The sequence below is a fragment of the Phodopus roborovskii genome, unplaced genomic scaffold (genome assembly GCF_943737965.1).
Source record: "Phodopus roborovskii unplaced genomic scaffold, PHOROB, whole genome shotgun sequence".
Taxonomy (NCBI): domain Eukaryota; kingdom Metazoa; phylum Chordata; class Mammalia; order Rodentia; family Cricetidae; genus Phodopus; species Phodopus roborovskii.
This window is the reverse complement of record NW_026125820.1, coordinates 284,041-298,667: the sequence shown is the minus strand read 5'-3', so window position 1 is coordinate 298,667 and position 14,627 is coordinate 284,041. Positions and strand designations below refer to the sequence as shown.

At 38.1% G+C, this 14,627-nt stretch overlaps 1 protein-coding gene across 1 annotated transcript in view; it reads right to left on the bottom strand.

Moving 5' to 3' along the window:
• The window catches only part of Erlec1 (endoplasmic reticulum lectin 1), a 28,076-nt gene that overhangs the window by 4,207 nt on the left and 9,242 nt on the right, over positions 1-14,627 (bottom strand). The window contains exons 9-12 of the mRNA XM_051178753.1: positions 12,902-13,063; positions 12,189-12,248; positions 2,762-2,886; positions 247-324 (exon numbers count right to left, since the gene is read on the bottom strand). Of these exons, the coding sequence (XP_051034710.1) occupies positions 247-324; positions 2,762-2,886; positions 12,189-12,248; positions 12,902-13,063 (425 nt within the window). The remainder of the gene's footprint in view (positions 1-246; positions 325-2,761; positions 2,887-12,188; positions 12,249-12,901; positions 13,064-14,627) is intronic.

The following is a 14,627-nucleotide window of genomic DNA, read 5'->3' as shown; positions in this document are numbered from 1 at the left end:
TGTGATCTTATCTTACCGGAGAGAGGGTTCACAGTTCTGCTCTCTTGGTCCTACATTTTGAATTTCCTCCTACTTCTTTCCAAATCATTCTTCTCTCCTAGTCCTGCCTATCTTGCTCTCTTATTGGACAACAGGGCTTTATTCATTAACTAATAAGAGAAACATATTTACAGAATGACACCTCCCATCATTACATCTCATGTAAAACTTTTGTCAATAATAAGTAGGTAAAAGATTTCAACTTACTTTAGTTTTACAGTCACTTGTCTGGGTTTGTCAGTTATATCACAAATATCCCCATTTCCATAAAAATGTGACACCATCCTGAGTTGGAAAACACACAAGCTTTATTACAGTATTACTAATTAGGATAACTGAAATGGGTGAGAAGGTTATATTACAAAATCAGATTCTATAAGGAAAATACAAATCAAAGAAATTTTGTACTAACTTTCTTAATGCTCTCCATATTACATATGGGTCAGCCTCAAGTTTTTTAGTTTGGTATGGTGGCTCAAATACTTCCCTAATACCAGACCTTGGAGGGATAAGGGTGCAGGATGGCTGTGAGCTTGAGGCCAGTAAGGCTAACAGAAAGAACTACCTCAACAAACTAACCAAAGAAATAGACAAAACAAAGTAATAAAAGTTATAGTTTTAAAGTTACCCAAATTCTCTAACCTAGTATATTCTTAATTTAGTGAAACAATTCTTCCTTTCAGTTTTCCATCAAGCTAATCCCATTAATCAATCATTATTGATTATATGGGACAAAAAAGCAAGCCTCTGCCAAAGTGTAACTTTCAAACTGAGCAATATCCAAAGAAAAGCTTTATGTTTTCTAGTCACACTTTTCTAGGCTTCAATGTTGAGCACATGATGCTCTTTTTTTTTTTTTTTTGTAGGAAACATAAGTCTAAAATAATTTTTCTGGTACACTGAACACTTAGATTTCTCTATTTTAATTTTCCTAACTTTGATTCAGGTCAGCCTGAAAAGTCAGCATTATTTTAAAAGCAATTTTTCAATACTATCTGTTCCTGGAAGAAACAAAGATTATCATTTGAGAATGAACAAGAATTAATCTTTTAAATTCACTGGATAAGGGACAAGAAAAGCTGAAGCACAGTTATTTATTCTTGGGAAGTAAGGTTAACTTCTGGCAAGAATAAAATATACCCACATAGCACAAAAGGTACCTACCTCACAAAAACTGTGTAACAAAGGGAAATAACAGGGTATATTTAACAAGTAAAAATCGACAAACACAAATGTTTTAGAAGAGTCCTAGTTCTAATTGAATCAAATAATTGTTGGAAATGGGGAGGTAGCTCAGCATTAGTGTGCTTGCCTACTATGGATGATGCTTAATCATGAAGCCCTGGCTGGGTTCAATCTGGACTATACAGAAGAATAAAACTGGGCTGAAGAGGTGATTCAGTGGTTAAAAGCATTCACTGTTCTCCTGGAGGATCTGGGCTCAATTCTCAGTGTCCATGTGGCAGCTCACAAATGCCTGTGACTCCAGTTTCAAGGAATCCAACATTCTCTCCTCTGGCTTCTGTGGGTAACAGGCACAGATATGATGTGTGTATACACGCGCGTGTGCGCAGACACACACACATACACACACACACACACACACACACACACACACACACACACACAGTATCTTTAATGAAACCAAACAAAAACAAAAGAATGGAGTCATTGTCACTAGCATCACTGCTATTCTTTATGTACTTTTAACATTAAAAAAAAAAGATTTATTTATTTTATGTACGAGTGCTCTATCTTCATGTACACCTTTATCACAGAATAGGGTATCAGGTTTCCCTATAGATAGATGGTTGTGAGCCATGTGGTTGCTGGGGACTGAACTCAGGACCTCTGGAAGAACTGCCAGTGCTCTTAACTTTTGAGCCATCTTTCCAGACCCCTTAACGTTTTTTTTTTTTTTAGTATTTATTCATGTATGTATTTGGGTGTTTTGTCTGTGTGTACATTTGCACACCTGAAGAGTGCATCAGATTCTATGGGACTAGTTATAGATGGCTGGGAGCCACCATGTTCATGCTGGGAATTGAACCCACATCCTCTAGTAGAAGAGCCAGTGCTTTTAATTCCTGAGCCATCTCTCTAACCCTATCATGCCAGTCTTACACCACTATCACTCTTAAAGGCAACTGGCAGTTTACTGAATGTTATTACTAGGCTAGGTTATTTTACTTAAATGTCCTCAAAACCTTATAGGGATATGATATTAGACACGGAAGGCTTACAGATTATGTAATTTTCTCAAGGCATTATTACTGAAGAGCCAGCCAGCATTTGAATCCTGGTTGTTTGGTGTTTTTTTTTTTTTTTTTTTTTTTTTTTGGAGACAAGGTCTCTCTACATAGTCCTGACTAGAAATAAAATAAAGATGGGCACCACCATGACTCATGACTATGTGCTTGACCCTGGGCTGTTTCTTTCCTCAAAGGAAAGGAATCTAAATGCTGTCCCCTAAAATAACACTGACCTAAAATGTTACCTGTATGTTTAATTTTTTTTTTTTTTTTTTTGAGATAGCGTTTCGCTGTATAGCCCTGGCTGTCCTGGAACTCACTGTAGACCAGGCTGGCCTCAAACTCACAGAGCTCTGCTTGCCTCTGCTTCCCAAGTGGTGGAATTAAAGGCATTCAGCACCATGGCGTGCTCCATATATTTAAAAATTTAATCTGTCAATATTTTGAGTTTTAAAGCAAACAGTCTTTACCTGACTGATTGGGTACCGTCGTCTTGAAGATGATAAGCTCTAGCAGTGTTTTTCTTAGCCCATTCAACATGCTCTTCTTGGTTCCATGTTCCCACAACCACAGAAGTTTTCCCATTATCTTTGTCCTAGTATATGGAAAAATACTAAATTTTAAAATTATATTTACCTTTCTGTGTGTGGGCATATATTATGTGAGTGGGCATACTCAGGGTATCAGGCTTGACATCAGGTTCCTTCACAACATAAACTATTAGGTGTTTGAACCTGACAGTGTTTGTGGTAATGCATGTTGATATGAGCAAACAGTACCTTCTATAAGCCCCAGTCCCCATTTTCATCCATTCACTGGATAATGATGCAATGATATCAGTAAAACTTAGGAGATAGTAATTTAAATGATCATTATTCTGTTTTCCTGAATAATGTAATTTCTAGTTAGCCTAGCTCCAGATGTAGTAACTTTTCCCTAATTTCTTCCTGTAGATGTTTTTCTTTAGTTCCTTCTCTCAAAAATTATTTATTATCATTGTATGTGTACATGATATATACATATCTGAAGGCACATACACTTACAGTGGTGGGGTGATAGGCCAGAGGACAACTCTTGGGAGCTGGTTTTCTCTTTCCACCACAGGGTCTGGTGCTCAAACTTAGGTTGCCAGACTTATATGGAAAATTCTTTTATGTGCTGACCCATTCTGCCAGACCTCTCTCTTCTCTTTAGATTCTTCTCTAATACTTTCACTGCCAACACCTTAATCCTTCCAACCAAAAATTTAATTGATCATGCTTATTTTACACAATCATAGTACTATGCTGTTTTGAAAGGAGATGGGCATCAAACCCAGGAACTGTGCACACTGGGAAGTGCTTTACCACCAAGTTATAGCCCTAGCATTAATACTGTGATTCTGAACTGAATCACTGTTGTGGTTGAATCCATCTCCCCCAAAATGTGTTGTAAACCTAATTCCTAGAATATTAGTGTGGAGAAGTAGAACCAACCTACTGGAGGATATTTAAGTTTTGAGTACTGTGTCCTTGTAAGAGGAGGCTCTGAGTTTCTATCTTAAAAAAATAATTACTTCAGCTGGGCTGTGGTGGTACAGGTCTTTAATCCCTGCACTCTGTGAGTTTGAGGCCAGCCTGGTCTAAGAGTGAATTCAAGAATAGGCTCAAAAGCTACAGAAAAACTCAGTCTCAAAAACAAAACAAACAAATACAATCCCCCCCAATAACAACAAAACCAAAAACCCCAAAACTAAACAACAAAACTAATTTTATATGTATGAGTGTCTTGCCTACATGTATGCATACCTGGTGCCCTGAACAGGATATTGGATTTCCTGGGACTAGAGTTACAGATGGTTGTAAGTGACCATGTGGTGTTAGAAATCGATCCCTTTGGAAGAACAGTTACTGCTCTTAATCACCAAACCATCTCTACAGCCCCCAAGCTTTCTCAGCCTTTCTTCCTCTTGGTTTGTGTCACTGGACAAAGCAGCAAGAAGGCCCTTGCAGATACTTTGATAATGGCATTTTTAGTCTTTAGAAATGTGAAATCTAATTCCTTTTTTTAAAAGTTATCCAATTTGGCTAGGTAACAGGGAGGACCCTAAGAAGGATGAATTGATTGCCCTGGGAAGGGTAAATAGTTGAGATCTCCTGGGTAAACTGAGGATGGGACAGGGTAGAAGGGAAGGGATGGGGGGAATGAGTGCATAAGGGACCAGGATGATTGAATTGGGGGAGGGATGAACAGTAGAGCAATGAAAGACATATCTTGATAGAAAGAACCATTATGGGGTTAGGCAGAAACCTGGTGCTAGGGAAATTCTCAGGAATCCACAAGGAGTACCCCAGCTAAGACTCCTAGCAATAGTAAAGAAAGTGCCTGAACTGACCTTCTCCTGTAATCAGATTGGATAGAGCCTTCATCCAGGAACTGATGGAAGCAGATGCAGGGATCTACAGGCAAGCACTAGGCTTAGCTCAGGGAGTCCAGTTGAAGAGCAGGAGGGATTATATGAGCAAGAGGGGGTCAAGAACATTATAGGGAAATTTATAGAGATAGCTGAACCAAGCTCATGAACACACAAACTTTTAGACCATCAGCTGTGAAGCCTGTATGGGGCTGAAGTAGGCCCTCTGCATATGGACGACAGTTGGTAACTGGGTCTGTTTGAGGGGCCCCTGGCAGTGTGACTGGGGTATATCTATCCCTGGTGCATGAGCTGGCTTTTTTGGAGCCTATTCCCTATGGTGGGACGTCTTGCTCAATTTTGATGTGGTGGGAGGAGCTTGGTCCTGCCTCAACTTATGTGACATGCTTTGTTGACACCCTATGAGAGGTCTTACCCTTTCAGAGGAGTGGATGGAGGGTGGGTTGTGTGTGTATGTGTGTGTGGGGGGGAGACAGGTGAGGAGCAGGAGGAGGGGGAAATGTGGTTGAAATGTAAAATGAAAAAAAAATTTAAAAAATTAACTAGTTTGTAATATTGTTGTAGCAGTATAAAATGGACTAAGTTCATGTTCACTTTACCTCGATACTGTTATATAAGAACTTTGAAGTTTTATAGTCTCCATAACTCATTTGATGGCACATTCATTTCTGTATAAAAACTATGCAGAATCCCTTTCCTGATTCTGCCTTTATTATTTAAATAATACTATGTACTGTTTATAAGAATAAGCTCCTCTCATTTTCTCCTCTTATTCCTTGAGGCCTTTCCTATTTTATGCCAGTAACCATGCTATGCAATAATATACTTTTGATTAATAGTACAGAAAATCTATTCAGTGGACAGTGAAACATGCAGGGCCATTTCCCTAGTAGATGTTATTGCCTAATGGGAAAGAACTATTATATCCCTCCTGTCCCCCACCAGCAACTAGATTTGTTAATTTCCAGACAGGGATTGGAACAGCAAAGTTTCTAAGAAGCTACATAGGGAACAAGCTTGCCTGGGTTTGAATTCCAGGCTTATCATTTATTGCATATGGAATTTTAGGCAAGGAATTATAAAGCCTGTTTCTGTAACTTGGAATAACAGGACTGATTAAATGAGTTAACATGTAAAAAATACTTAGTATCTGGCATATAATCAGCACTATGCTTGCTAGTAGTTCTTATTATCTTCCAAAGTATCTAATAGATCCACCAGACAGTTAAAGGCTAAGTGACCTTGTACACTGGGTAAGTAGCACATGCCTGCAACTCTACCAATTAGGGGGATGAGTAATCAAGACATTCTGGGCTAGTAGACTCAAACAACAACAACAAATAAAACAAAAGGTAAATCTCAACCCCCCCCCCAAAAAAAAACACTCAAAACCAAAACACCAACAAGCAAATAATCAAAACCTAACAAAATCCAACCCAAGTAACACCACCATCACCACCCTGAAAAAAGCCTGGAGATGGTGACACATCTTTAATCCCAGCACCTAGGAGGTAGAGACAGGTGGATCTCTGTAACTATCTAAAATGCTCATTAAAACACCATGTAGTAGACTGGGACTGCAGCTTAGTTCATAGAGTACTTGCCTGGAATATACAGAGGCCTGAGTATGATTCCTATTTCCATATAAAAAAAAGGGGGGTATAAGCACAATTGAAAACCTTAGAACAAAAAGAAGCAAACTCACCCCAGAGGAGTAGATACCAGAAAATAATCAATTTGAGAGCTGAAATCAATAAAGTAGAAACCAGGAAAACATGGGGGAAAAAAAAAAAATCAATGTAACTAAGAGTTTGTTTTTCGAGAAAATCTACAACACAGAAAACCTTTATCCAAACTAATCAAAAAGCAGAGCGAGAACATGCAAATTAACAAAATTAGAAATGAAAAGGGGGACGTAACAATGGACACGGAGGAAATCCAGACAATTTTCATGTCATACTTTGAAAATCTGTACTCCACAAAATTTGAAAATTCAAAGAAAATGGACAATTTTCTGGATAACTATCACTTACCAAAATTAAACCAAGAACAGATAAGCAACTTAAACAGACCTATAACCCCTAATGAAATAGAAGCAGTCATCAAAAGCCTCCCAACCAGAAAAAGCTTAGGGACAGATGGCTTCAATGCAGAATTCTATCAGAAATTAAAAGAAGAGATAACACCAATACTCCTCAAATTGTTCCACACAATAGAAGCAGAAGGTTTATTACCAACTCTTTTTTACAAGGCCACAATTACCTTGGTACCCAAGCCACACAAAGACACAACTAAGAATGAGAACTACACCAATTTCCCTCATGAATATTGATGCAAAAATACTCAATAAAATACCAGAAAATCGAATCCAAGAACACATCAAAGAAATCACGCTCCATGAGCAACCCTGGGATGAAGGGATGGTTAAACATACAAAAATCTTTCAATGTGATTCACCATATAAATAAACTGAAAAAGAAAGACCACATGATCATCTTACTAGATGCTAAAAAAGCCTCTGACAAAATTCAACACCCTTTCATGGTAAAGGTCTTGGAGAGATCAGGGATAACAGGAACATACCTAAACATAATAAAAGCAATATACTGTAAACCAACAGCCAACATCAAACAGAATGGAGAGAAGCTTAAGGCGATTCTTCTATAATCAGGAACAAGACAAGGCTGCCCACTCTCTCCATATCTCTTCAAAAATGTACTTGAAATTCTAGCTAACACAATAAGACAGCAAAAGGAGATCAAGGGTGTAATGTATAATTTAGTACAGATTTTAGATAGTTACCTATAATAGGGAAAACTTATAGCTAGATGAGTTAGTTTTCTAGATATACAGAAATGTATTTGAGATAGATAGGAATTCTTGAAACCTTTCAAAGACCTACAGAATATGGCATTTAAAATGGTTTAGGGTTTTTCTTGACAATGAGGCACAATTGCTCCTGGCAACACCACCTGCGTCAGAAAGGAAGATGGACATTGAAGAAACTCGTTATGGAGTTTACTTCCAGTATGGCAAGACTAGCCATTTGGACAAGATACTGCTCTAGTCTGGACTGTTTGACTTTATGCTGTATAAACTGGACATGCAGGACCCACAGAAAAGTGACTGCTGATACAAGATATATATTGCTACAGAGTTCCTGCTTCATGAAAATCTGCAGGACACAGAGAAAAGTGACTGACAAATTGCCAATACAAGAAGACAGTTTAAAGTTTACTGCTTTGCTGAAGAATCTGCCAGACACACTATGGCCTATGGGCTGAAGATGGAAGATTACAGAAGAACTTCAGGTGACTAACAAGGCAAGATGTCTCTGTCATTTCTAGAGTTTATATATTATCCTTCTGTAGTCTTTGAAGGAGTTGAAGACAGATAGTTATAGTTTTCCTTAGAATTAAAGATAAGTTACATATAGGACTTTAGACTCACAAAGATAGAATAGATGATAAAATATTTTCTTCAAATCTTGCTAAATGTTAATGGACTAAATATTGTTAACTGTGATTCTTATTTGAGAACTGTTATGTGATATACTTTGCTATGTTAAGGTTAAAACCCTTCTTTTTATTTAGACAGAAAAGAGGAGAGATGATGGTAGATGCCATTATGTATATATGTTTCTCGTACGAATAAAGCACTGTTGGCCAATAGGAAAGGAAGATAGGAGGGACTAACTAGGAGACAAGGAGGAAAGAGGAAGGAGGAAGGAGGAGTCAAGATGGAGAGTCTAGAGAAAGCAGAATGTGGGCCGGCTCCCCGGTAAGATAATACCACGTGGAAATACATAGAAATGGGTTAATAATTAAGGCAGCTAGCCGATAAGAAACAAGTAATTGGCCAACAGCATTATATCAAATACAGAGTCTCTGTACGTTATTTGGGGTGGGACAGGACCAGCGGCAGGCGGAAAAGCCTTACTCCTTACACAAGGGGATACAAATTGGAAAGGAAGAAGTCAAACTGTCACTATTTGCAGATGATATGATACTTTACTAAGCGACCCAATAAACTCTACTAGGGAACTCCTACAGCTGATAAACACCTTCAGCAAACTAGCAGGGTACAAGATAAACTCAAAAAAATCAGTAGGCCCTACAAAGAGGCTGAGAAAGAAATCAGAGAAACATCACCTTTTACAATAGCCACAAACAACATAAAATATCTTGGGATATGAAAGACCTATAAAGCAAGAACTTTGTGTCTTTAAAGAAAGAAATTAAAGAAGATACCAGAAAATGGAAAGATATCCCATGCTCCTGGATAGGTAGGATAAACACAGTAAAAATGGCAATCTTGCCAAAAGCAATCTTCAGATTCAATGCAATCCCCATCAAAATCTCAGCACAATTCTTTGTTGACCTTGAAAAGATAATACTCAACTTTATATGGAAAAACAAAAGACCCAGTATAGCCAAAACAACCCTGTACAATAAAGGAACTTCAGGACGCATTACCATCCCTGAATCAAGCTCTACTACAGAGCTATAGTCCTGAAAACAGCTTGGTATTGGCACAAAAATAGACATGTTGACCAAAGAAATTGAACTGAAAATCCTGATATTAACCCACATACCTATGAACACCTGAGTTTTGACAAAACAGCTAAAAGTATACAATGGAAGGAGGAAAGCATCTTCAACAAATGGTGCTGGCACAACCGGATGATGGTGTGTAGAAGACTGCAGATAGATCCATGTCTATTGCCATGCACAAAACTCAAGTCCAAATGGATCAAAGACCTCAACATAAATCTAGCCACACTGAACCTCTTAGAAGAGAAAGTGGGAGGTACCCTGGAACAAATTGGTACAGGAGATCGCTTCCTGAACATAACACCAGTAGCACAGATACTGAGTCGACAATTAATAAATGAGACTTCCTCAAACTGAGAAGTTTCTGTAAGACAAAGGACACAGTTGACAAGATCAAATGGCAGCCCACAGACTGGGAAATGCTCTTCAGCAGCCCTACATCTGACAGAGGGCTGATCTCCAAAATATACAAAGAACTCAAAAAAACTAGTCACCAAAACACCAAATAACCCTATTAAAAAATGGGGTGCAGAACTGAAGAATTCTCAATAGAGGAAATCAAAAAGGCTGAAAGACACTTAAGAAAGTGCTCAAGATCCTTAGCTATCAGTGAAATGCAAATGAAAACAACTCTAAGACACCATCTTACTCCTGCCATAATGGCTAAAATTGGCAATACATATGACAACTTGTGCTGGAGAGGACGTGGAGAAAGGGGAACACTCCTCCACTGCTGGTTGGAGTGCAAACTTGTACAGCCATTTTGGAGATCAGTATGGCAGTTCCTCAGGATAATGGGAATCAGTCTACCACAGAACCTAGCAATCCCACTCTCAGGCATATACCCAAATGATCTACATCCATGCAACAAAGACATGTGTTCAACTACGTTCATAGCAGCATTATTTGTAATAGCAAGAACTTGGAAGCATCCTAGATGCCCCTCAACTAAGAATGGATAAAGAAGATGTGGTACATTTACATAATGGAATATACTCTGCGGGGAAGGGGGGGGGCACAATGGAATCTTGAAATTCACAGACAAGTGGATAGAACTAGAAGAAACCATCCTGAAGGAGGCAACCCAGTCACAAAACAGAATAACATGGTATGTACTCACTCATATATGGATTTTAGACGTAGAGCAAAGGATCAGCAGCCTATAATTCATACCGCTAGAGAAACTAGGATCAACCTAAGCGATTCATATAGGGTCCCTCACAGAAGGGGAAAGGAACAAGATATCCTGAGCATATTGGGAGTGGGGGGGGGTAGGAGAAAGAGAAGGGGAGGAGAGGATAGCTTGTGGGACTAGGAAGATTGAGTCATGGGAGAAATAGTCGAGATGGGGAAGGGAGAGTGAGCTAGATACCATAAAAGAGGGAACCATTATAGGTTTGAAGAGAAAACTGACTCTAGAGAAATGTTTAGAGACCTACAAGGATGACTCCAACTAACAATCTGAACAACAATGGAAAGACTACCTTAAATGCCCTTCCCTGATAATGAGATTGATGACTAACTTATCTACCATCTAGTAGCTGATGGAAACAGAAGCAGACACCCACAGCTAAACACTGAGCCAAACTCCTGGAATCCAGATGCAAAGGAGGAATAATAAGAAAATGGTGACAAGACCAGGCTACAGAAACCCACAGAGACAGCTGACCTGAACAAGGGAGAGCTAATGGACTCCCAGACTGATAGCTGGGAAACTCAGACTCCCTGAACATGGGTCTCAGTTAGAAGGCCTGGGCAGTCTAAGGGGCCTCTGATAATGGAACCGGGATGGATCCCTGGTGTACAAAAGGACTTCGGGAGCACATTCCCCATGGAGGGATACTCTCTTAACCTAGAGGCAGGAGGGAGGGTCTAGTCCCTACTCCAAATGACTTGACAGATTTTGTTGATCCCTCCTAGAAGGTATCTCCCTCCCTGTGGAGTTGGGAAGGGGATGAATGGGTGGGTGGCAAGAGGGCATGGGAGGGAGGGAAGGGAAACAAGGAGGGCGGGAGAGTGAACTTGGGTCAATATATAAAATAAGAAAAAAAAGGAAAAGAAAACAAAATTTAAAAAAAGGGCGGGGCCCACATGTAATCTTAACATTCAGGAAGCAGAGCCAGGAGGATCAGAATTTCAGTGTTCCCTACCTATAAAGAGAGTTTGAGGGTAGCTTGGGTTAGAGACTCTATCTCAAAAAACAAAACAAAACAAACAAACAAACAAAAAACCCCAACCAACCAAACATCACCACCAAAAAAAAAAAAAAAAATACAAAAGATGAAATGGTATTTTCTTTTATCTGAGGGAGGAACTTGGTATATTTATCAAATTTGATTAATTCTGTAATCAATGTACTATCTTACTAGTTATTCATTTCTTAAGGATGAATTATAAGAATAACCCCTGAAATTAGAACACAGGTTCATGATAATTTCAGAATATGGGTAGTTAATGAGAAATGTTCCTTCAAGTTGACTGAATCAGTTAATACTAAGTTTTCCAGTTTTTAAAAAGTGGGAAAACTCTGGTTCGTATTTGGATATTGAAATCATTTCATGATTAATAGCAATATTAGTGCTCTTTTTCTCTTTTTTTTCACAGATTTTTAAGATTCATTTATTTTTTTAAATTGTGTGTATATGTGTATGTTGTACACTTGAGTATAGATACCTGTAGAGGTATCTGGGCACTGCATTCCCTAGAGTTGGAGTTACAGGCAGTTTTGAGTTGCCTGATGTATAAGCCTGGAATCAAACTTGGGATCTCTACAGGAACAGAACACTCTTCACTGTTGAGCCAAATTACCAGTCTGTCCCAAGGCAATGTGGTTCAATGACATGTCCACAAGACCCTGGGTTTGAGCACTGCAAAACAAATAAACAACCTGAATCTATCCAGTGGCAGAAAGACATAAATGCTATTCTATACCTCATGATATTGATATACATGTTTGCCATAGCAGAATTCATATTTCCACCAACCAACACCCTAAAAGAAAGAAACAGATAGTTATTTACAGAGAAGGGAGACTGATGTAACAATGCTACATGACAGTGGGAAATATATGTAATTTTTATAACTTATAAAATCAATAGTATAACAAAACAAAACATGACAGCCTGGTATACACAGTGAGTTTCAGGCCACCCAGGGCTGTATGTGAATCCTTGTCTTAAAAAAGAAAGAGAGGAAAAAAAAATCCACTAAAAGGATACAAAAAATTAACTTTCATAAAATACATAAAAGTAAATTTTCACCTTTGAGTGTGTTTACATTGGTTTTAGTAGTCAGAAGCAAAAATATTACCTTTTAAGCTTAGTTCAAGTTTGAATTGTGACTGTTGCATAACCAAAATGTTTGAAGTAAATCAGTAATGTCCATTTTAACAGTCAACCTAAATCATATATGACTGCATTAGGAAAAGTCAAGCTTTTATGGGTAAAGAGAATATAATGGGTGTGGAATAGACTTTAGAGATGTGGGGGAATGGGACTATACAAAAAAATGTTCATTGTAGATGGCAGGGTTCTGCCATTTCTCTGTAGGCACTTTTGTTTAGTTCTTCCAATGAGTATGGGTTAGTAACTGACATACATTAAGGTTGTAAGAAAAATATTTAAAATACAGTTTCACTTTCTTACCCCATGAAAGCAATAAGAGCCACTAAGGAACTCCTTTATGAGCTGGTCATCTGTCAGCTTGGATATATGGGTTGTTCCAACAGTGAGCAATGGCTGAGAACCAACAGCAATAGGTTTGTGGATGGCTGGAAATCTCTCTTCTTTTGCAGATGACAAATCTTCCTAAAATTAACCACATGTGTTTATGAGCTTTCATGACATGCTCTCCAACCACAGCTTGTTATTACTTTAAAATTTAACAAAAATTTGAAAAATAAAGAGTTTTTTTTTTCCACTTAATTTTAAGGTTTTAAGAAAGTGGACTTTGAGACAACAGAGGAAAGTCAAGACAAATGTTAGTGTCACTCCCAAGTAATAAGTATGATAATCCTCTGGCACACATAGGGAAAATGTCCATTTCTCACCTGCTTCTTGTCTTCATTCTGATACTTACTGAGCTTTGCATCCTTACATTTTGTTTAAGTCATTAAGAGTAAAGCTAAGGTAACAAGTTGGATGAGAAGGAGTTTGTTGGGAATGAATAGGATCATCAGTTACAATTACTCAAATGTAGCTGAATATGACTGTTCTGGAGGAACCTATAATTTACTAGAGTAAATCCAAAGTAATAAGACTCATAAAGGAAGGAGTAGATGGAACTGACTTTGCCAAGGAATTGAAATGTGAGGACTTTACCAAGAGAATACTATTGACTAAGCCACGAAAAATGAAAATCAGTAATGTGTGCATATATTAGAGACTTAGGTATATGCTTTGTGTTTGTGTACATATGTGCATAGGATATGAAGAAAAGACTCATCAGGAGCAATATGTAGGGCTGTGATATTTAAAATTAAAGAGATCATCAAGCATTTTTTATGTTGGAAAACTACAGCTAAGAGGTCTGGATTTATTCTTGTGGGTAGGTATTAAGCAAAAGTATGCATGAGCATGTTGTGGCAGGGAGGGGAGGGGAAAAGTGAAAGAGTGTCCCTCAGATTACCCAAGGCTACAAAGTGAGGCTGTGCCTCAAAAAACAAACAAATAAAACAAGATTTAGGTGTTTTTTTTTTTTTTTTTTTGAGGGGAGGTTGTTTAGATAGAAAATAGTTTGTTTTGTATACTGTAAGGACAAATACTGTGCAGGAATTATGCTAGTTCTAAGCACAGTACTTTAAACGCTATGGGGGAAAACCAGGTGTAGTGGAACATGCTTTTAATTCCTGCATTTGGGAAGCAGAAGCAGGTGAATATTTGTGAATTTGAGGCCAGAATGGTTTACATTGTGAGTTCCAGGACAGCCAGGGCTATAGAGAAAGACCTTGTCTTAAAATTGAAAAACAAACAAACAAAAACAAAACAAAAAAACAGTGGGGAAGATAAGAGCTCTGAAAAAAAATTAAAAATGATGAGTGGGATATAATTGAAAAAGGTATGTGGCCATGTCCAAAAAGCATAAAGAGAGAAGACAGGCTATCAGGAGAACAAAGTACATAGAGGTGACTAAAGGAGAGCAAGAGACTCAAGGGTAAAGTGCCAAGATCTGGAGCTAGGGCTGCGCCCTTCTTTTTATTTACTTATTTATTTATTCATTTATTTATTTTTTTAAACTTAGTTGGAACAACTATTTAGAAATTTAATAGGATGCTAAACTTAGAAAGTATTATGTGTGAGGCTGGAGACATAGGTCAGCAATTAAAAGTACTTGCTACTCTTGCAGAGGACCTGGGTTTGGTTTCCAGACCTC